This window comes from Vulpes vulpes, chromosome 8, assembly GCF_048418805.1.
Source record: "Vulpes vulpes isolate BD-2025 chromosome 8, VulVul3, whole genome shotgun sequence".
Taxonomy (NCBI): Eukaryota; Metazoa; Chordata; class Mammalia; order Carnivora; family Canidae; genus Vulpes; species Vulpes vulpes.
The window spans coordinates 89,435,191-89,458,831 of NC_132787.1; the positions used below are offsets into that span (position 1 = coordinate 89,435,191).

The 23,641-nt window shown below is 50.3% G+C and overlaps 1 protein-coding gene across 7 annotated transcripts in view; it reads right to left on the reverse strand.

Moving 5' to 3' along the window:
• Positions 1-1,504: 1,504 nt before the first annotated feature.
• Positions 1,505-23,641, reverse strand: part of BABAM2 (BRISC and BRCA1 A complex member 2) — a 405,688-nt gene continuing 383,551 nt past the window's right edge. For all 7 annotated transcript variants that reach the window (XM_072767925.1, XM_026016020.2, XM_026016025.2 and 4 more), the window contains one exon: positions 1,505-1,835. Coding sequence is in view for 6 of the 7 variants with exons in the window: in XM_026016020.2 (XP_025871805.1) it covers positions 1,603-1,835 (233 nt within the window). In the remaining variant the exon portion in view is untranslated. The remainder of the gene's footprint in view (positions 1,836-23,641) is intronic.

The following is a 23,641-nucleotide window of genomic DNA, read 5'->3' on the forward strand; positions in this document are numbered from 1 at the left end:
GCTGGCTTAAGGCTCAGAAGAATCACGATGGGAGTTCTATCAAAACCCAGATGTCTCAGCCCTGGCTGGTAAGAACTGACTGAGCAGAGGTGCAGTGAAGGCTCGAGCAACCGCTCTTCAAACAGCTCCCTGGGAGTTCCTGATGAGCCGAGTCCCTGTAGGACGAGAGAAGGAACTTCCTCTAGGCCACAGAGCCAGCTAATGGCAGAGCTGGGGTGTGGACACAGGTCACTGGACTGTTCTCTTGTCATGGGAGTTCCCAAGGTTGCAGGGCAGGGGGCAAAGTACCCACAGCTGTAAGAGCCCAAAGCTGGGCGGTCGTCCAGCTGGTAGCCAGCAGGGAGGTCTGTTCGAGCTGTTCTCCTGCCCCCTGGGAATATTCCTGGGTGCTCGAGGACACAGGAAGGAGAGGCAGCCCTCCCAGTCCCCACAAGGGCCTTGATCTGGCTTCCTTTCAGGCTCACAAGGTAAAACCTGGTTAAACCAAGAGAATGGCGAGAGGCCCGTGAGAGCCTACAGGTGCGCCAGGGCTTCCCCTTCGCCAGGGAAGGCGGGTGCCCAGGGAAGAGCACTGCCCAGGCAGGCCAGCCGCTTGCTTCTCTCCCCTCTGCACCGAGGTCCCACTTGCCCGTGTTGGAAGCCTTCAGGACGCGACAATGTTAAGCGAAACTGTACATCTTGTCAAGTGGTCAGGTTGGGTGGACTCAGCTGGTGAGGAAGCTAAGGGAAGCTGTGCGATGGTGATGGGGGGAGCCTGGCCCCCAGCTCCAGCTTTACTCCCAGGTTGCCTGTCGAGTTTCTGTAGCTCTTGGGCCTGACTTCTCTCTGTGCTTGCAGAAGCAGTAGGGGACAGGGCTGGGGGTGAAAACGAGAGGAGTTCTGAGACTCCATCTGGCTCTGACAATCCAGAAGTAAAGGGAAGATGGAACTTCCTCAGGGTATCTGCCCCTACTCCGCTCCTGGGTGGCTGCAGAGCTGCCGGGCCTGAGCCGGGATGCCACAGACATGCCAGTGATGGCCCACAAGACCCAACCTTTGTCTTACAGGTTTGATCTGCACGAGGCTGCATGAGCCCAAAGAGCTCTCCCACCAGCCTTGGGAGGGGGGACTGGAGAGAGGGGAGGACGGAGGTGGCACATTTGGCAAACTTTAATCACTGCCTCTGTGCATATGGTGCGCTCACAGGGAGCTGGGGAGGGGGGGGCAGTGGCGGTTGTGCTGGATCCCAGTTGGTCCTGAGCACCAGCCCTGGGCCTGGCTGGGTGGGTGACTGAAACCACGCAGGGTGGTCAGATTCATTCAGGCAACGCCTTTTCCAATGGAGAACTACCCCAAGTGGGAAATGCTGGGGTGTAAAACACACACACACATGCACACGCACATGCACACATACACAACATTAGTTTCAGGGAAAAATAAAGGCAAAGACGGGAGGTCTTAGAGACAAAGGCCTTCCTGGAATAAGGGTGTGTGCATCTGTGATGTCTTACTTTCCCCGGAAAAATACTGTGTCATTATTTGTCATTTTATTTCTTCCAACTAAGAAATATACTGAAGGAAACAAAGAGGGAGCAACCAGAGGTGGGGACTCGAGGATCCAGGTCACCACCAGCCAGCTTCAGTTTGGGTTCCAGGCGGGGCGTGCAAAGCCACGGTGTGAGCAGAACGCTGCCATGAAGGCATTCCAAGCGGCTTCCAGGAAGCAGCCATATGTGCTGACACGCATGTGGACACAGCAGTCTGGCTGGCCGCCTCTCCAGACTGGTGTTTCCTAGAGCTTTCCATTGGCAAACGCTGCCTCCTGGAACTGAGGGACAAAGGTTTTGAAATAAGCCCTGGTGGGAAAGAGGGGGAGAAAAAAAAATGTGGTTAGCGCAAACAACTTGAAAAAAAGTGCAACTCAGAGCTTTCAGCCTAACTCAGAACAGTTGTTATTTATTGTTCCTGCATCTTGGGTTGGATTTCCCTTCCCTGCTGATGCAAAACCCTCTGGATTTTTCCAAGGGAGGGACATGCACTTCACGTCTGTGCTATCTTGCACGGCTGCTTAAAGGGCCTGTACCCAGCCCTCCCCGGATGCCAGCTCCTAGTAGACATCAGTACTCAGGCTCCTTCTGCCTCTCCTCGGCCAGAGACAAGGGCCTGATCCCCCCCACAAGCCAGAGTGGCCAAGCCAGTGGCCTAGCCGTTTTTGTGGCTTAAATGGAAAGAGTTGTATTCTTCACTCCGTTGGATCTTTGACTTCCTACAAAGAGGGTCTAATAAAAAGGGTTTCTAACTGTTCCACAGTCTCCATTTATTTCCAAACATATGTGCGGTTTGGTCTACTGGCAGGAAAGCCAGGCTGTGTATCGAGAGACCCTTCCTTGGTCAGTCACGGACAGCTGACATGATCTGGGGCAGACCGTCTGGCCTTCCTGGAACCCAGATTCAAATCTGTGGAGATGAACTCCGCATGTGACATGGGCCCGCTCCACCAGGCACGGTATGAGGCGCCTGGGGCTGCGAGAGGACCCGGATGGGGCCCCTGCAGAACAGAAGATCCCAGTTTAGAGGAGGAGATAAACACATCAGTAACACCAGTCAAGGCGGTAAGGGCACCGATGGAGGTACCGTGAGGCGCTGGGCTGGCACGACCAAGGAAGGTGGAGGCGGCATCACAGGCGTTGTGGGCCAGCAGCACGGTGGGATCAGGGACTGGGGGCAGGGGTGGCTTGCTGTGAGCTAGGAACCCAAAGCTCTACGGAAAGACAGCAGGGGAGGCAGAAAGTGGAGGGGTGGGAACCCCCTGCCCCTGGTCATCCGAGCTTGCCACCAACATCTCTCTCCCCTGCCCCTGACTCAACATGAGGCCAGAGTGGTCACACCTAACTTATCCAGAGTGGCTCACTCAGGAAAAGGACATTAATCAGAACAGGCCACCAATAGGCCCTGTCATCACCAGGACCACAAAGGCCCCTAACAGGGCTCCTTCGATGCAGGGGTAAGTAGCCCCGCATAAATCAAAAGGCCCTGGGGCCCCACTATGCAGTTATGTGACACCTGACTGCCTGCCCCGCTGCTCTGACACTGAGTCAACCGAAACTGCTTTCAAATGTCACCACTTTGCCCTGGCTTTTGCCACCCTGGCCACCGCAGGCTCTGTGCAGCATTATGTGAGGGCTCCTCTCTTGGGAAGGTGTCCTCCCGTGTGACATTCCACACCCTAGGGCTCCTTTCCCTGCTCCTTGCTGTGCCCCCTCGTGAGCTCCCTCTCTCTGGAATCCTCCTGTCTTGCCCCCCAGATCCCTCACACATGGTGCTCTGCTCAGGCTCACACAACTCACTCAGCACAGAATCACCCCATCTGGGCCTCGGGCCCTCATTTCTCTGCCACACTTCCGGTCCCACATTCCAGCCGCTTGCAGGGCTCTGTGACCTGGACACCTCTGGAGTTTAAGCCACTGTGCTCCAAGTGAAGGGTTCCTCAATGTTGTCATGAATGTGCTTTGGCCCATTCGTACTTCTGTAACAGAGCCGTGTTTCCACCGCTCCTAAAGCCTTGTGGTGAATTCTCCTGAAGGTTCTTCTTCCTCCACCACGTCCCTCTATGCTCTGTGACACCCCATGCCTCCTGGTCTTGTTACCTTTCAACACAACTGGTGCAGAAGGCTGTTTGCCCCCTGGATTCAGGCTTACTTGGCCTTTCTGTTGCAACTAAATACATTTTCTTCAAGTATGGGTCTCTGCCACTACCCCAAACACACCCTGCATGTTCCCCAGACTTGCAGCCTGGCACTCAATGATGTTCACTCTCTGGCTCCAACATGTCACTAATTTGTTTTTGTCCTTCCACCACATTTTCAGGCTCATGCACCCCTCCCTAGAGAAGCTATGAAAGCTAAGGATCCTGTCCCAGACCCCCTGAAGCCCATGCATGGTCCAGGATGCAAGCCCCCAACTCCATCTGGCCACCTGCTTTTCCTCACTTGTGCTATTTCCCACCTCTGGGCATTATTCATGCTCAGGCCAAATACCCTGACTCCTATCAGGTCTCGCTTGGTTGCCAAGACAATCTCTGTGCTTCTCCCAGACTGTGTGCCACATATGCACGTATGTCGTACTTGCCAGGCTGCATGGCGGGTCCCGGCAAGTGGGGAGCACATCTTCCCCATGAGCCCACAGGCCAGCCGACAGACAACACTCAGCGAGACTTAGTGGCTACAGGTGACATCACTACCGATGGCTACTGGTTTGCAATAGAGTTAAGGTGTGTCCATTACACATTGAGGTGAGAGTAGCCTCAGAGAGTGGACAAATGTGATATTTAGGGACTGAAAAAATGCAGCCCATTCTCCAATGTCAAATTATGCCAACAGTTAGTGAGAAAGATAAAGCACTCTCTTCCATGCACATCCTGTCTGACACAGTCCTGAGCTTGCCAAACTGTCACTGTCTCTGAGACCTACGAGCTCAAAGCCCTTTTCTGCCAGCTGTACCACTATACGCATTCTTATGGATGGGAGGGATGGCGCTGAGGTCCGGAGAGCCACAGGCCTAGAGCCAGGCTGACAGGGCAAGGGAAGCTTTGCTTCCCACAGTGAGCAGGGGTGACGAGCCCACCCTACCATGACGCTTGCCCGGGATAGTGTGGGAAGGGACCTTGCTGACTGTCTGCCATCACCCAGATGTGTGGGCCACTCATTCTCACCCACGTTCCATCTGCTGCTGTTTGCCCAGTGACATGCATGCATCCACTGGAGGAGAGCCTGGTGGCCCATCCTCAAGGGACAGAGACTGACAGGCTGCTGCCAACGTCCACTGTGTCTGCTTTGCTGCTTCAAGTATCCCGTGGAGTGTGGCCGACACCGGCACCCATGGGCAGGGCAGTGTCCCCCCATCTGAGGTAGAAGTTGGCCCTGCAACAGGCACCTGATGAAGTGAGTGGAGGGGGCCGGCTGCTGCTGGGGCAGGGAGCTCTCCCTATCTCTCTCCTCCTCCCCTACCCTCCCTCTCCCTTCCTGCAGCACCAGAGTCACACGGTCCCGGTCCTGAAGCAAATCGGATCAGTTCAGTTTTCCCTTAGAAACTTGGGGGGTCCAGGCTGATGAGAACTTTATGAGCTCCTTTAGGCCTAAAGGTCTTGGCAAGAGGGAGCATGCTTTAGAGCAAGCTCTTTCCTTCTTCAGAAAGTTCTGAAGTTTCCTGTTCTGTCCTGGGCTTTCCCTGCCAGGGCAAGCTGCGTGACGCCAAGGGGAAGCAGTGTGGAGGAGGGCTATTTAGAGGCATGAGGCTACCAGCTGTTGTCAGTGAGGGCTGCTCCGCTTGGCTCCTCACAAGTCAGTCCAGGGAGCGGGAGGAGGAGGAAGGGGAAACGGTGACTGGCTCCCACCCATTTACAGATTTTTTTTTTTAAGTGCTGTTTTCATTTATCTCACTTTTTATCAGAGAAAACGGAGACCTGCCCAGGGTATAGCTTGCCAAAAGCACTAGTTATCTGTCCCCTTTTAAAAACCTCTTTGACCCAAAGACAAAGTGGATGGCAAGCTGTGAAGTATAAGTGGGCCTCGGGCGGGGGAGGGCAGGCCTCCTCACCTCCACTGACTGGCCCAGAGGACCTGCAGGGAGAGGCCCTGTGTCGGTCAAACTCATCATTCTATCTATTTACACTGGAAGTGAATTTATTTTTAGAACAAATTCGAGCTAAATATGCCTCAAGACAAAGTAAGGTCCTGACCTCCCTCCCTGGTCTCGGTTCTTTCCTCCAGGCGTTATAAAATCACAGCTCCGGCCAATTCCTGAGTCTCAGGTGAAAAGAATAAAACTTCAAGAACTGACCTCCGGCCGAAGCTGGGTAGGTTTTGCATGACTTCAGAGCAGCTCTGGCCAGGCCTTGGCTCCTAGGCAAGGAGCGAGGTAGCCATATCCCTCCGAACAGGAGCCAGGCAACAGGGAAGGGGGGCATTCAGCAGGAAATCCCTTCCCCATTCCAGGTGTCACCCTCCTCATGAACAAAGTACAGGGAGCTGAGCCTGGTGATCTCCAAGGTCCTGCAGGCCGTGGGTCAGGAAGGACAAGGCCTGGTGTGTGGCGTGTGCTCTGGAGCCAGCCACACCTGGGCTCCCAGCCTGGTGCTGTTCCTTACTGGCTGTATCGCTTGGGCAAGTGACTCACCTCATTAGCTTTAATTTCTTCAACTATAAAAGGGGAAAAATAACCTTAACTTGCCTTGAAGGGTAATCCTTGTGAGGATTAAATGAGATGGTCCAAGTCAGCCTTTGGCTTGGTGCCTGGCTTAAGAGATGATTGATAGATGTCAACTGTTACCATGGGGACCGTGCTGGGCCTGAGGGGAGAGGCTCTGAGTCTGTGGGAACAGCTGGAGCATGTGTGGCTGCAGAAGAAGAGGGGCCTTGGGTCCCGCCCTCAGTTCGTCCTTTCCGCCGTGGCTTCTTGGATAACTTCTCGCTCATCACACTGAGCTGGCACTTGCAGGCACAGAGATGGCCAGTGTCGGGGTTGGATGCCCAGCCAACCTTGTCGGGACACTGTGTATCTCTTGAAATCCAGTCCAGAGCTGCCAGTGGCACACTTGGGTTATCTAAGGATGAGCTGTGCACCAAGAGGCACCTGCAGGCTCTGCTGTCTCTGCCCGAGCCTGCTGGGTGTGCTTCTGTGCAAGGCTCTGGTCAAGGGTGTGGTTTGGGAACTAGAGGGATATTTAAGAATCACAGGGCTCTTGTTGCCCATGATGGGGCCATCAAAGTTGGCTGGGTCCCCCTTCTGTTCAGGAAGGGTCGGTAATAGGGTGTTGTAAGGGGGTGTCAGTGGGTCAAGTGGAAAGAGTATTGAGTCATGAAGCAGAAGACATGTGTTCAGTCCAGGCTTTGGCTTGCTGTGTCATCTGGAACTGGGACTCAGTTTCCTCACCCGTAACAGGAAGATTATACTTGATGATCTCTTAATGCCATCCAGTTATGGTTTTAAGATGACTTTGAGCAAGCCACTTAACTTCTTTGGGTCTTGGTTCTTCATCTGTTAAGTTGGGGCCCTAGCCCTAGCCACGTCACAGGTGGCGGCAGTGCAGTCAGGCTGCGGTGGCGGCTGTTACTATTTGCGATGCTCTTTCACCAATAAGACAAGATCAGCGAAGAACCCCGCGGGGCTCCAAGAAGATGTTTAGTGGCACCACAGGCACTTCACAAAAAAGGATGGAAGGCTGGTTCCTCAGGTGCCCCTCTGTCCTCCTACCGAGGGGAGGTGCCATAACAAGGTGTTAGCGTGTTCTGGGGAAGGGGCTCTGGAGACCCTGAAGAGTTAGTTATGACAGGGAACATCAGGGAAATCCTCAGAGGCCTTCAGGGCAAGACAGTTAGGAACTTTGCCCAACAAAGGCTCATCAACAGGGATTTTCCCTCCTGGAACTATAGTTCCATATTTATTTGATGGATCTTTTCAAAAGAACAGAAATCCATGAGATCAACACCTGAACATCTGAACCGATACAGCTTTAAGAAAACAAAAGCAAAAACAGAAAAGAAAGCCTAAAGAGGTTAGGGGCTCTGGAGAAAGGGAAGGAGCTACAGGAGGCAGGTTAAGCACGCCCCCGTCCAGTGTGGCAGGAAGCCCTGCTCTCAGTTGGCAGGCCAGAAAACAGAAGCTTTGGGAATTCAGGGAAGGTACCTGCCCACTGGTACCCTGATCTCGGCACCCCTGGAATGATGCTTCTCACTCCACAGCCACATAAGGGGCCACATGGGAGACCCCGTGGCCTTGCTGCCTTTTGCCTCATTTTTGGGGGGACTTCTTATTTTCCAAATTACAATGATCTTCTTCTGAAACAGAACTCCATAGTCTCTTGCTGGAATTCAAATACTTTTCTCTGGGCAATCATGAGATGAGCTTTATGGTGTTGTCGGAGACAGGCCAACGTGTGGTGGAGTGGGGTGGGGTGGGAGAAGTGGTTCAGGGACATGACCCTCATTGTCAGGAAATCAAGGAAATATAAATCAAGTCAGAATTCATTTTTGCAAATAGAGGCAAGTTCCAAAACATCTAAGGCTCATTGCTTTTTCCACTTTTCTTCTGCAGCTGTGACTTCAACTGGCACATGTTTTTAATCAGTCATATGAAAACCGATTGTGGTCTGAAAATCAAAGCAGTCCTGTAAATAGTGTGAGACAAGTCCTGCTAATCATTTCTCGTGGTCTTGCTTTGTCCTCATTGTCCTGGATGGGCACTGTACACACTGACTCATTTGGGGTTACTTGTGTCATAGGGGTTATCCTTAAAATAGGATCTCTACAAAGAGACCTGGTTCTACTCCAATATCCTTCACCCCAAACCCTCCAAAGGCCCCGATGAAGACTGCCCATCCAGCTCTGGGTGCAAGTGACTGGCACAATGGAAGCTTATTTTGTGGCTGTGCCCCAAGCGACATCAGCTTGGCTCTCTGGTGTGGGCTTTAGGAACAAACAAGTGGTTGTAACTGGTTCACATAGTCACCGTAAATGTGCCAATCCCTGAGGATGCCTGGTTCATTTTTAGGGGGTTCAAACTTCCAAAACAAGAAAATCAACACGCTTGAGATGCAGAGGCTTGATACCTTACTGGGCACCTCACCTCACGTGCTCTTGGCTTCATGCAATGGCCCTCAGCCTCAGCTGGAATTAATCCTCCCTCTGCTGGATTCCATGGCACACGGGGCCTCCCACCTCAGGCCCAGCCATGGTCTGCCTTGAGTCTGGAATGTTTAGATTGGTGTCTAGACTACATCTTGTACAGCTCGGGCTCCTCGCCTGTGAGACTGCCGGCGGCTGGAACTGTAGTCTCAGTATGTGTTGAATTAAATCAGATGCCGTTTTAGGAGGATTTCAACAAACAACTGACCAGGAACCTAGACATCAAAGTATTGGGATGAAATCTGGCTCCTTCTAAATCACAGGGTATTTTTAAATGCTTACTAAAATCATCAAAATTACCTAGTGGTTCTCTCTCCTCTGAGGTCCTCCAAGGAGGCCCTCTGGAGCCTGGCCAGTCCCTCCGGGCTACGGCAGCTTGCAGCCGGCTTCTTGCTCCCAGGGGCTGCAGGTGTCTCTGCCCCCTTGGCCTCCTCTGGGGCCGTGTGATGAGAAGGTGAGGGAGGAAGGAGGGGTCAGCTGGCCTCATGACAGGGAGGGATGGCTAGCCCTTATGGGCTCCCGAGCCGCCCCCAGCCACAGGGCCCCTGACCTCCACCAGGCTCCACCCCTGCGTGCACACATCTGTCCTCTTCCAACCACCCTGCCACAGCCACCATCCACTCCTTGAGGGCAGACCATGGTCACATTCATCCTGCTTGGCGTCCCAGCATTGCGTACAGGGCTCAACACACAGCGACTCAACATATTTCTCAAGCGAATATAGACATTTGGCTTTAGAATTATAAAATTTTGGAACAAAAGGAAATCTCAGAGGTCCTACAGCTCAATCATGACAGGGAAGGGAAAACTGAGGGCCAGAAAAGTTAGTGGTTCCTCTAACACGGCATACAATAATTACGGCTGCTAGCATAGGTCTTCTCTGTAAGCCAAGGGCAGAATCCGGGGATGGTCCACCTTGAATGTTCAGTAGGGCTCACTTTCCTTTGGGCCTCACAGCAAGCGATGCCAGCTCAGCGCATGAAGCAAGGAAGGAGGGAAGCAGGCAGGCAGGCAGGTCTGCCCCAAGGCTGACCAGAGGCCCAGGAGCTAGGGGCAGAGTCTGGGCCAGTCCTCCCTATCTCATTCCCCTCAGCCTGATGCCATATCCATCCTGAACCTACTTGAGGATAGGCTGGGAGGAGAGGGTATCGTGTGGCCGCTGAAAAAGGCGGGGCCCCCACGTGGGGGGGTGGGCTGAGATAACGGGGTGTACCCGAAGCCAGACAGTGCGTGGGGGAGCTAAGGAGAGGGCACTGACTGGGGCCCCAGAGCAGAGCCACAGCCCTGTGCTCACCTTGTGTCCCAGTCTGCACCTGCCCACTGTGCCTCAGATGGCAGGGGCCTCGGCAGCGGGCACCCGTCTTCTGCTTGCTCTGCCTGAGGCTGCACGAACAGGAGCTGAGCACTGGCTTCGGCAGATGGCTGTGTGGATGCCGGTGGAGGGTGCCAAGGTCCCTCCATGGGCCCTGCCAGGGCAAGGGCTGCTTCTGTGCTCACCTGCGCGCTGAGGAGAAGCTGACCGCCTGATGGCAGCGAGTCACTGCTAAGGTCACAGGTTACCCCCCCCCCCCCCCGCCCCCCGCTCTTAGTCAGTGAAGCGGGAAAAACCAAAGGATAGACCTCAAAAGGGAAGTGCTCAGGGGCCCCGCTGAGCTGGCCACGCTGAGTGTAGGTCCCAGCCCCAAGTCACACTCCAGTGGGCATTGTGCCACGAGGTTCCCGCTCGCCACTGCCCGGCATCAGCCTCTGTAAGAGAGTGCTGACCTCCAGAAGACTGACACTTAGGAAATCAAGTCTTTGGGGGCACAGAACAATCCTGTCCTCTCTAGAGAATGTCCCTGGGGCTTTAAAGTGGTGTCTGCTGGGGACTCCTGGGTGGCTCAGCAGTTTAGCGCCTGCCTTTGGCCCAGGGCGTGATCCTGGAGACCCGGGATTGAGTCCCATGTGGGGCTCCCTGCATGGAGCCTGCTTCCCCCTCTGCCTGTGTCTCTGCCTCTCTCTGTCTCTCATGAATAAATAAAATCTTAAAAAAAAATAATAAAGTGGTGTCTGCTGAAATCTGGGTTCTCCCACTTAGACTCTCAGCATCTGGAGGCCGCAGTTCATGTCTTCCGTGGCTGCTGGGGCCCCTCCTGCTCTTCAGGTATTCATCCGCACAGCAGGGTGCTCACAGATAGATGTCCCATGCACACCTGAGGGAGGGGCGGCAAGGATGGCCACTGGCCTCTTCTTTCCCTTTCTAATCCCCTTTCCTGGCAGCTGGAATCCTATTTCCAGACATCTGGCTCTGGGGTTTACAGACAGAAGAGCAGAATTCCAAAAGAAGAAATTATGTAATGGGAAAGGGTGCCCGAGGCCTCCCCGCCCCGCTGGGCTGCAGGGGCCTTCACAGAAACTTCAGGTAGGCAATGCTGGGCTGGGAGAGTAGCGGCATTCTCCAGCAGGCTGGCGGGAGGCAGAACCGTGGCAGGTGGAAGGCCTCACGGGTTCTCTCGGTCAAGTGCCCCGCGGACGGTCAGGGTGAGTTCAGGCAGAGGGGCTCACCTGCTCTGCAGGGCTCCTTCTCCTCTGTGCCACGCCCGGGGTCCTGCGCAGGCTGTCTACAGGGAGCTCTGGGCCCACGTACCAGTTACAGACAGCAAGAGCAGGAAGGAAGGACTGGAAGGAAAGGGCCGGCACACATGCAATGTGGGTAAATGAGATCTACACGTGGTATCAAATAGGCTCGTTCAAATGATGGGTGTGATGGTTGTAGTGGGTTGTAAAATCAATTTAGTGGGTCCCGACTGGCATTCAAATGAAACAAAATAACATCAGAGTGTATCACATGCAGCAAGGGAAAGTAGTTTTTCATGAAACTTTTGTTTGAGTTATAAATATTGGATTAGGATATAAGATAAATGTGTTCCCGTGGATTGCGGTTAAAAAACCAAACAAACCGTGGAAGCTGCAAGAATAAAGGAGGGGGGTGCCTACTACATGCTAGATATCGTGCTGCTTTCATCTGTATTATTTTACGTTGACTTCTCCTCCTGGGCCTTCTACTGGGTAGGCCTTATTATCTGTCCTTGCCAATGAGAAATCTATGATTCAGTAATTTTTCTAAGATCACACAGGTAACTGGTGGCAATGCTATTTATAAATGCAGAGCTGCCTGACTACAAAGTACACATTCTTTCCACAGAGCCATGGTTTCCAGAGGAAAAAGAGCTAGTGATGTAGTAGGGAAACCAGGGCTCTACCTCTGGGCTGCTGTGTGACCCTGAGTCAGAACCCTTGTCTACACAGTAAGGGAGTGCACTACAGGATTTCTCCAGTGCTTTGATTTGCTGAGCCTCCCCTCCCAAACATCACTTTAGTTATATTTCAGTTTCCTCTATTAAAACTGGAATTGCCCACAGCCCAGTAATGAATTTAGAGTTCCTTATTGCCAGCTCCCGTTACACCCACATTTGTTCTTGCAAACCCCTCTAAACGGACCTCCCTCTTAGAGGCTTTTGTGTCCAGAGGTGCTGACTGGTCTCTTCAGTCCCCCTCCTAGGGACCTGCACCGGGTGGCTTTGCAGTAGAATTTTGACTGCAATAACAAGGGATAAAGGGATGAACCTGGCCTCCCTCTGCTTGTCCCTCTGGTTCCTCGAAGTATGAAAGCACCCTAATGAAGAAGGAGGCCTACCCTGAATGTCCGTGAGACGGGAAAGAAAGTACAAGAAAGACATGTGCGATCTACCCAGATGCACATGACAGGCATCACAAATGTTCTCTAAATAAGGAACCCCAGAAGATCCTTTAATATTACAGTCATCTGGCATCCTAAAACTCTCCAGGGTTTTTGAGAAGTACTATGTCTGTCAAGTGCTGTAAAATGGTCGGTATTACTATCTTGATATAATTGAACTGTAGACTAGGAATGGGGAGGCCTGAAGTGTGATCCCAGCTCTGCCTCTAACTTGCTATGTGACTGGGGATGGGCCATCTCACCTCTTTGAACCCCAGGTGGCTTATCTGTAAAGTGAAGGGATGGCTTCTGAGTTCACTTCCAGGTCTAATACTCTATTATCTATTATTATTATTATTATTATTATTATTATCATCATCATCATCATCATCATCCTTTGGTAGCAATCCAACCAATTTACCCAGAGACAGTGTCTTTAAGTGGAAACAGTAATTAATTAACCACCTCTCCCTGTGCTTTGCTAGAGGGGTTCTCTCAAAGCCTTAATAAGCATCATTGGAGACATCATATATCTGAGGTTTCTAGATCTCTCCCTTTTGTCTCTAGATCTGACATAGGACCCCAAGATTGGGTGGCCAGCATCCATCCTGGCCATCTTCCTTTCATCCTTCAGAACAGCAGACAGCCAAACTTTTGCTCATTCATGGCTAGCTCCTGCTCTAGTCATGGGGCCGGATCTTACAGGGATCAAGGAATGAATCTGAGTAGGGCCCTGGCCCTCAGAGGCACACAGACGCGTGACTCCCAGAGCAGAGGGCTGCATGCTAATTCTGGTCAGGAGCTGAGTGGCTTCACTTTCATAGTCATAAGCCAAGCCCTCTGTGACCCGCTCTTTCTTAGTGCTATTGCTCTGGAACAACCAGAGCAAACTTTCTGCCTGGAGAGTGCTTTCTTTTCTGCTCAGAGCTATGCCAGGGCATTATCCAGCAGGCCAGACGTCTAGCACCTTTAATGACAATAATAATAATTTGCATTTATACAAGGTCTTTCATCGGGGAATCTTAAAGTATATCACAAACAGTAATTAATTCCCCTTTCCAACTCTGGGAGGAGCCAGTTAAGCAGGCACTCATTTGCTTTTTGCAGGTAAAGGGAACTTTTCTGGACCGTGCAACATGTTGGGGGCCTCCCTTCCTACCAAATCTGCACACCCTCAAGGCCTGGCATGATCATCAGGCCCTCCACAAAGCCGGTGGCTGTCAACCCCAGCCATGGCATTTGTCCTGCCTCTGAAGCCATAGCACCACTGTTGAGCCACTCATTTGGTACTAAGCAGAAACACAGTGGAGGAGATCTTGGGATGCTGCCCAAGGCAGGACTTGCCCTAACAGTACTTCCGAGGGATGATCCTCTAGCCCTGGCCTGAATACCTTTCATGAGGGAGAGCTCATTATTTAAAGGCATGTCTACTAGTTATACTGTTTTCCCTTATTCAAAACTGAAATCTGTCCCTTGGGAGCCCCTGCCCCTCGGTCCTACTTGTGTCTTGTGGAACAAAACATCCTTCCTGAATTGCTTGAGCAGGTTGATGTCTCTTGTATACATGCTGCCTGTTTCTGTGACCACCCTCAAGCGGAGCACAGTGGCTTACAGTCAGCCAAGGTTTAGGGGGCCCTGGTGAACTGAATGGTCAGGGCAGCTGAGCCTCCACCATGCGCTCTGGGCCCCAGGGCCAGGCTGCCTTCCTGAACACTGTGGGCAGGAGTCCTGGGCAGGAATGTTGCTGGTTCTGGAGCCCTGGGTCTACTCAGCTTTGAAGTGGCTCTTTAGATTCCCCATCCCCTCTGGTGTAGACACTGGGGACCTCTATGTTCATTTTGGGGGGACTGTACCTCAGTGACACAGAAATACTCTCATTTTCTGTCAAATGATTGACTAACAGTGAATGAATATCCTTTTTTCCTAAATCTATTAAGTTTAGGCAGTAACTGTCAATTGTAGGGACTGGTTTTTGCAGACCAAGCCAGATAATGACCTTGTTCATTCTTTTTTAAACCCTTCTTTATCAGAATAAATACTTGGTGCTAAACCTAAGAAAAGGATGTGCCAGTTGCTGAGCCGGGAACTGACATCAGGACAAGAGTTCCGTGATCCCCTTTCCTCTCCAAGGAGTTAGAGGCAAGACAGGCCTCATGATGGGGGCAAGTGAAATCCTTTGCTAAGCTTGTTTCCCAAAGCTAGCTCTCCTGGGGTTAATAAACAACTCCTTTGAGTGATTTCTGGGTCCTTGCTGGTAGCTTTATGCCTGAAAAGACACCCACCCTCCTTTTGCCAAGAGTACATTGTTTGGGTGAGATTTTTCTCATGGGGCTTTGCCACAGAAGGAATTTTGAGCATGCATTGAAGGCTGTTGTTTTCCTAAAACCTGGACCCTCATGAACATGAGGTTTGGCTTGTGGTGATATAGCTTCATTCTGCTTTGCTTTCACATGATTCCCACTTTCTGGCCTAGAATCAGGGGTGATCATTTTTGGCCAGGATTTGGCCTGAGTCATTGATCTGGGGGATATTTGAGAGAAGACAAATCAGAGCGTTTAGAGAGAGTGTGTCATTCTGTGGCAAGAGGAGCACCCCCTAACCATCCCTACCTGCTCGGAGGGAAGAATGTGGATTTTGGAGTCAGAGAGATCCAGATTCAAATATGGATCGGTCACTTGGTACCTGTGTGTCTCTGGGAAAGCTACTTAACCACCCTGAATCTCCGAGTGTTTCCCATAGGACTCAACTTGTGTGGTTGTTATGAGGAAGCTGTGCCAGGCACGTGGTAAGAGCTCAAACCATTTTAGTTTCCTTTCCTCCCGCCCCCCCCCCCCCCCAACATGGCTGCAGGAACACACTCTGAGCACCTCCTGCTTCACTTCCAGTCAAGAAGCACTGCTGGCACAGTTCCTCTTTACAAGAGGGTCTGGAATACCTGTGACCACTGCCTAAATAGTGCTGGAGTCTAGCAGGCATTTGACATTGGTTGAGTAAACGAATGAATGACCTTGATACTTGGTATTTTATAGTTTATAATCTGCTTTGAAAATAACCTCATTTTCATCCAAGCAACAGGGGTGCCTGGGTAGCTCAGTAGTTGAGCGTCTGCCCTCAGGTCGTGATTCTGGAGTCCCAGGATCAGTCCTGCATCGGGCTCCCCACAGGGAGCCTGCTTCTCTCTCTGCCTCTCTCTCTGTCTCTCATGAATAAATAAATAAAATCTTAAAATCCAAGCAACAATCAAGTGTATGAAAGAGATACCACTGCTCTACCCCCTCCCTAGATATATGAAGAGACAAGACTTGAAGAGAACAGGTAACCTGCAGGAGGTCAGCTGTGTGGTGAAGGCACAGGGGCTCCCGGTACAAGCGAGTGCCCCATGTGAGCACAGAGCCTACCTGGGAAGATCTTCTGAGCCCTCCTGAGGCCACAGGCTGGGAGCAAAAAGGGCATGGTGCTGAGGCACTCCCATTCTACTAACCGGCTTTGGGTCACGATGGGCCACCGGAAGGGCCCAGCTCAGAGCTGCTCCCAACCCCAATCCCATGTCTGTGTAGAGCATCTGCAGCTGAAAGCGAGGGGCATCACTGTGAGCCTGCTGAGGTGAAGTAGTAAGTTTTCAAAATCAGAAACATTTGCTAAGTGTAAGCTTTCTGTTTCTCAGCTCCTGGGCCTCTGGTCCCAAGTTAACTACAGGGTTCTTCCCCAGGCCTGGCTTCACTGGGCTACCATTACCCTTCCCCACAGGGTGCGGTAGCACGGATGCCCACGTCCCACTCCTTCCCTCTCTCTGGCATCTTTCTAGGGCACAGATAGTAGTTCTTATACACAGGACTCTGTTCCTTAGCAGAGAGCTCTGCACATTTTAGGGGCTTGAGACAATGACAAACCATTTCCTCTTGTTCCCAGCAGCCTTGCAGAACCAAGAAAGGGGACAGAAAGTAGATATGAAGTCCTGAGCTATAGTGGGCTCCCAGTTTCTCTTTCTTCCCAATCCTTTAGCCTCTGAACTGCTGGGAACCGCTACTAGATGTGGGATGGAAAGGGTAGGTTAGGAATCTTTCAAAATTTGCTCACACGGCTGGCCTGAACACAATTCCCAATGTGAGCTGAGAGCTGGAAACCATATCTGACCACAAAGTCATCTCATCCATGGAGAGTTCATAACAACCTTCTGAAAACCACTCTGACAACACACCCTGCGGAGGAGGGGTGCCCCGGTGGAATGGTGTCACTGCACACACCGGGCGACATGTAACCCAATGCCTCGGGAGTGAGGTCAGTTCCAACCGCTCATCTCTTCTGGACCTCTCTTTTTAAAAATATTTTATTTATTTATTCATGACAGACACACAGAGAGAGAGAGAGAGGCAGAGACACAGGCAGAGGGAGAAGCAGGCTCCATGAAGGGAGCCTGACGTGGGACTCGATCCCGGGTCTCTAGGATCATACCCCAGGCTGAAGGCGGTGCCAAATCGCTGGGCCATCCGGGATGCCGTCTTCTGGACCTCTTAACACATTTTTTTTTGTGCTGCTCGCACATTACCTCTGAGACACAACTCTTGAAAGTCACGTGCATTCCTGAAGCTGAGAGCCAGTTTCAGGTCACAGGTTGGCAAAGAAGAGCCAGGACGTGGGCTCTCCAATATGCACCTCAAGTAGATCAAACTCTATGATGCCTGCTGGGAGGGGACCAAGTCTTCATGCTTCTGGCGGTGGGACGCCCCTCTGCCAGCCCTGAGGCTCTGAGCCACCCTTGCCATGCAGCACCGCTGGCAGGGACAGGTAAAATAGGCATGCCAGGAGCCAGCCCAGGCTGCCGTGGCCTCAGAAACCAAGGCCAAGCAGTGTTAACTTGTCATTGGCCAGCAGGGCCTCTGTGAGGAGGTCCCACAGATGTCTAAGATATCAGGTATCAAGAGGGGCTGATACATTTGGGAGTGCAGCTTCTACTCTGCACAAAGGCATCTGACTGGCCAAGGGAGCAAGTGGGAGCCAAAAGTTCTTCCATGCTCTACTTGCTAAGCTGTGTGCTCTCCCAGGGCTGTATGCCCACCCAGAGAAACAGACAGGGTTTTTAATTTTTTAATTCCCAAAGCTATTAGTTGAACTCTGTTCTGCACCAACCCAAAGGGGGCACCTCTTCTAGTTAGCACAAAAGTTCTTTACAGACCAGCGTGGCCCTAGAAGAGGATCATTCATTTCTGTACTTTGGATTCTCTATTACAGGCAGGGGATGCATGTCACTAGGATGCAAATTTTATAAATTAGAATCTTGTTTGGGTTGCTAATGAGGGAAGAAAATGAAAGAGATTAGTTCTTTCCTAGTCTCTGAATTTTTTAAAGGCATCTTCAGGACCCATTTGTTTTTCTCACCACAGCCACGAACCTACCAGACTTGGGCTACTCCACCCCATCCTACAGCCCAGACTCATGGACAGACAGAAAGGGGGTGGGGCAGGTGTGGGCAGCCACACAGGTTCTCAAGGCAGTATTTGGCTTCCTTTTACTGCCATGGCTATCACGCCAAAAAATTAGTGCTCTCCTCCATGGGGTACAAATGGTGTCCCACCCTGAACCATGCCACTGAATGCTATCAGACCTGCACAGCTGGGGTATCTTTTTTCTAAAACTGGTGAACACCATGGATGGCAGAGCCAGCAGATCAACATAGGCATGTAGCAAAATAAAAAGTAAAAACAGCAGAATAAGTCCCCATTGTTTGTAGACTTCAACAATCCCAAAGCATGTTTTGTGTCGTAACTACTACAGACACAAACTACTACAAGTGGAGTTAAGTCCCTTATTAGTTACTTCGGGAACTCTTGTTATTAAAAAGACTGCCTGCCCCAAGCTCAAAAGCCATAGAAACCTGGATCTGAAAACCCTAAAGACCATCTAGTCCAGGGATCAGTGAACTTTTTCCAGTAAAGGGTCAAATGGTAATTAGTTTCTGTTTTGTAGGCCATATACTCTATCTCTACAGTTTGACTCTGCCCTTGTAATGACAGCAGCCTCGGATGATATGTAAATGACCAGGTGTGGCTATGTTCCAATAAAACTTTATTTATAAAAACAGACAACCGGCTGTTGTTTGCCAATTCTTATTCAAGTCCAACCCTGAGACTTTTCAGAGAAGGAGTTAAGTGACTCCTTCACCGGCACAGGACCCACCCAAGACCATCCCAAACTGAGACCTGCATGGCTTGAGGGGAGGAAAAGAGATACTGCCGCAGGCCTTCGAGCCCTGGGTGTGTGAAAGGCCAAGCTAGCCCCTGGGGAAACTGGAGAGTTGGGCTCTCACATTTAACTTCAGAGAGGACCGAAATGAAAGTGGAAAATCACAGGTTAAAGCCTAATAGGACTGGGAAAGACAACCCACGTATCAAGCTCAGCTTGCAGAGATGTAACCATCGGTTATATCCTTCTAAGTATATGTTGCTAAAGTTCATTCATCAGTGAGACTCAGGCCCTGTCTTAAAATGTCTCTGGTGGAAAAAAAAGGGGAAACAAGGTCCTGTGAAGCCACTGGCACTTGTCTGTGAACAATATGAGAAGAAAACAGAAAATTCATTTTTTCCAGTCAGCAGCTAGTCAAACATCTAACAGGACGTAAATGGTCAGAGACGACAAACCCTCTTGTCTAGGGCTTGAGAACAGGTTGTTTTGGCTGTCAAGCATTTTCAAAACAAGTTTTTTTGGTCTCATGACAGGTTGTGGCAAGAAGAAGAAAATGAAAAGAGTGGAAGATCCCATGATCGCTGCTCCGGGCTTCCACGTGGGCAAGCTCTGCCTGCACGGTCAGGTTTACTTTCAGAGTGTGCAGATAAAGCCGGTCTTAGGGCTAATACCACCTCACTGGTGACACCATTTAATAAAGTGATTCCTCTAAGAACTCTCTGGCAGCTGGATAATCATTCTGGTCTGGGAGGAATAGGTCAAAGTCACTCTTAAGCCCAAGGGCGCTGTTCAGCTCAAACCTACGCCCTGCGTTGTTTTAATTTTCACCTCATGTTACGGGGACAAATTATGCCTCTGAAACTGAGGTTAAATGCCATCTGCTCTAAGGTGGATTTTTCCATCTCAACCGCAGAGCACTTGGTCGGGTGGGGCAAAGGGATCAGCAAGGAGGCACCAAAGGGGAGGGCCAAGATCAAGCTGGTCTTAGAAAGTGCATTAACTCCCTACCAGTAGTGATCTCACTCTTAGGGGCTTAACGAACTCGGCCTCAAGGACAGGATGAGTCAAGCATAAAGCTGGCTATGGCAGCACCAAAGGCCACTCAAGATGGGAGATCTGGAGACAACTGTTAACAAGTAACCCAGAGTGCAGCCTGGGTGGCTCAGCGGTTTAGCGCCGTCTTCAGCCCAGGGCCTGATCCTGGAGTCCCAGGATCGAGTCCGACGTCAGGTTCCCTGCATGGAGCCTGCTTCTCCCTCTGCCTGTGTCTCTGTCTCTCATGAATAAATAAATAAATAAAATCTTTAAAAAAAAAAAAAAAAGGTAACCCAGAGAAGATGTTCAGAAATCAACTAAATAAGTGCACTGGAATTTTCAAATTCCCTTAAAATTAATATTAAAGAGGTGGGGCAGCTGGATTTGCCCTCTAGCTCCAAGGTTCTGATCCTCAGACTCTCCAGAGCAGGGAGTACTTGGTCAGTTACCATCACCCCTGCTCTGGCCATCTCAAGTCATACCACAAGGGACAGCTGAAGTTCCCACCTTAAGCAATCTTCCTGGAAGAGAAACTCTGTGAAAGAGAGCCTGCACTTATTCTGTGAGACAAGTTATCAGACCACAAAGGCTGTCTTCATTCTGCCAACTGTTTGCACAAATGGCTTTCTTTTCTGAAGAAAGAGGGTAGGGATATGAGAAGACTGGTACAAGGCAACCCACATCACCTCTACTCCCACCCCCAAACATATAGGGGCACCCACCAGCATTTAACATCTCTGCCCAAGAAGTGGCTGGAAGGCACTGCCTAAAGCCAGCTGTGCAGAGCCTTTATTACCCAAGAGAGAAACCTAGAAGACTGGTGAGTTCCCTTCCACAAAAAGCCACACAGATGGTTCTGACTGATTCTTGGGCTGTCCCTCCCCATGTAGGATGCCCAATGAAATTTAAATTTCAGGCAAACAACAAATAACCTTTTAGTATAAGTGTGTCCTAAATATTGCATGGGATCTACTTACACTAAATTATTTGGTCTCTGAAAGCCCTGGGCACAGAAGTGGCAAAGCAGGGGTGAAAGGACCCAAGGCAAACATTCCTTTATAGTGTTCCACCAATGTGACCATAGAACTTAGTTTCTTCCGCCTTTGTTACTGTTTCCAAGGCTCAGAAGGACCTACCATGATTTATACATCTACTCCCAGGCAGAACACTGTATTAAAATGTAATTTATGGATTTAAGAAAACCTTTACTGCCCACAGAAGAAAAGGTCAAATGTCTTAGCGTGACAGTTAATTACCATAGTTACCATTAGTTGAACACCAACAATATGCCAGGCTTTTTACAATCAGTTTCCCATTTAACATTCACAATCCTCTGTGAAAGAGGACTGTTACCCTCATGTACAGATGAGAAAACCAATGTCTGCAGGGGTAACAAAAATACTACTACAAAGTGGCAGAACCAGGATCTGAATTCTGGTTGGTCTGATTCCAGAGAACATGTTCCCTCCACCCTGCAGAACTGCTATGTGCCTCTTTTCTCTTCTTCTCTCCTGCATCATCTACTGCTACCTCTTCAGTGTATCCTGGCTTACCCAGAACCCCCGTGCTTCCTGGCCTCAGGCAGTCTGTTCCCTCTGGCAGGAACTTCCTCCCTCTGTCCCATCTTACCCATACTCCAATGTCAGCCTCCTTGATCTCGGGAAACAGATCTCATTTCCGCTCCTACTGCGTATCCCACCTGCACAAGGCACACATTGCTGCCTTATAAGAGAGGTATTTATGTAGAGTTTCTACCCTTCCTCTGGTTCAGTGAAGGCAGGGACTGGGTCCCACACATCACTTATCATGGTGTCTGATACATACTTTGAATACAGTGTTTACTGTATTCATCTGCTGAATAAATGAATGAATGAATGAGTGGATGAAAGGGTGCTGGTGATCTGGGGAAAGCCTAATCAAAATATCTGCAAGTCAAAAAAAAAAAAAAAATCTGCAAGTCCAGATACTGAGGCACTCTGAACTTGGGTGTCAACCAAGGCTGAGAGCCTGGACACGCTGCAGTTCTAAACAGAATGCTGAGCTCAGTTGCCTGGCTGAGTTGGAAGGAAGAGAGGCAGGGCAGTATAAGAACAGAATGTAGTCAAAAAGTCGGGAAATTCGAGGTATATTCTTAGTTCCCATGCTATGTCACCCCGTGACCTTGGACGAGTCATCTGGCTTTGCAGGGCCTCAGGTTCACAATCTATAATATAGGCATACTGGCAGTATTGATTTCATAGGGTTATTATGAGATTTTTAAGAATTAAAAATCTATGACGCATTTGGAATTGTGCTGTTACAGTGCAAGCACCCGGTATACATTTATCATCATCATCGTAATCTATCAGACGATCAGGAGAGGCTGGGGGATCCACTATCATTTCTATGGAGAAAACAACAGTTGTGGTTTTACAGATATATTCCTGTAAATTTCACTTTTCTGGATAACTGAAACATTGTCCATTTAAAGATTATTTGATCCCTAAAATGACCACCAGTGGGAAATTTTGGTCTTCTAAATTTTAATTTTGATTTTTAGAAGAGCAACCGAGCTTTCCACTTTGCCATTCTGACTCATACCCAGCATACCAAGCAGTTAATACCACGGATGGCCCCATTGTCAGAAAGGAATGTCACCCAGTGATTGCCCCCAAAATCCATCAGCAGGCTTTGTAGTTGGGGCTCTTTAAACCGGGTGTGCTGTGGTCTCAAGTGCTTTGCACATACTCTGTATATCATATATGTAACTCTTAAATGTTTGCTGAATGAATTACGAGTAGTAACTTAACTGCAGAAACCACTGTTACACTTGATTCTTACAACGATGGCTGCCCTGAAGCCTGTTCTCCTGACAGCCACGGTGTCTCTACCTGACAACTCAGCCCTGACCACTTAGGGCACACCAGGAGGCAAACCACTTTTGCTCCTCAGAAGGGACTTTGGATAGAGGATGACCCTGGATCACTCCAGGCTCTTCTGCTTTCTTGACTTCCATCTTCTCTGAGGTATGACTAAGTGCCAGGGGTTCTGTCTGTCTGGGAAGATCAGAGTCACTGGAAATTTTCATCCTGTTCTCCACGTGCAGCCTTCCTGCAGTGTGGAGGCTGTGAAGCAGCATCTGTCTTTAGGCCTGCTCCATTACAACATTCCCTTTCTTCTTTTGCCCACTGATTCTAGTGATAAGTTCAGCCACAGGAATGTTTACTTTCCCTTAAAGGTACTCAGTACAAGGTCTCTATACTCCCAGAAGAGCTATTTCTGCTTAAGAATACCCTGGGCTTTCCCCCTGGCCACAGCAGACCTCAGCCTCCCAGGTGAGCCACCAGGAAGACAGCCAGGCCACACATCGGGTAGGTGGATGGGTGTGTGCATGCAGACATGCTAACCTCCAGCCCTTGGTTTCCCTGTACTGCTTCTGTGAGCAAGGGAGTGGGCAACAGGCAGAGTAAAGGTGGGAGGTCAGAGGTGGCTTGGGTTGGGCCAGCGAGCAGAGGCACAGTGTTCTTAATCATGGTACTGTATGGCCTTGAGCAAGTTTTTCCAGGAAATGAAAATGATGAATTGAATGTCAAGTCTATGCCAAATGCTGTGCTAAGGGTCATATTCCAATTATTTCATTTTATTCCCATCACAATGGTTAATGCTTACCATACTCAATCTTAGCTCTACTAGATGGTTTCTAAGGCTCCTTCTGAGCTCTATGTTCTGAGACTGGTCCCCACTGTCACACCTACCTTCCTGGATACACTCCTGCTTGGCCACCCAGTGTGGCTCTGCTATTGGCTATTCTGCTGATCTCTGAGCAGAGGTAACTGCCTCAGTATCCAGTATCTGCTCCTTGTTTCTGCTCACCTCTATAAAGCTGCATTTCGGCAAGTCATGAATCTTTCATTTGTTCATTTTCAACAGTGTCCCCTATGCTGAATGATCTGCCAACAGGCCAGAGAGAATCCCATTTCTGAAGAAACAAGGCCTCTGCTTGTCATTAATGATGTGCACAGAATGGACGGGCCTGACTGTTCTTTGCTGCTTCCCTCTTTTCTAGGCT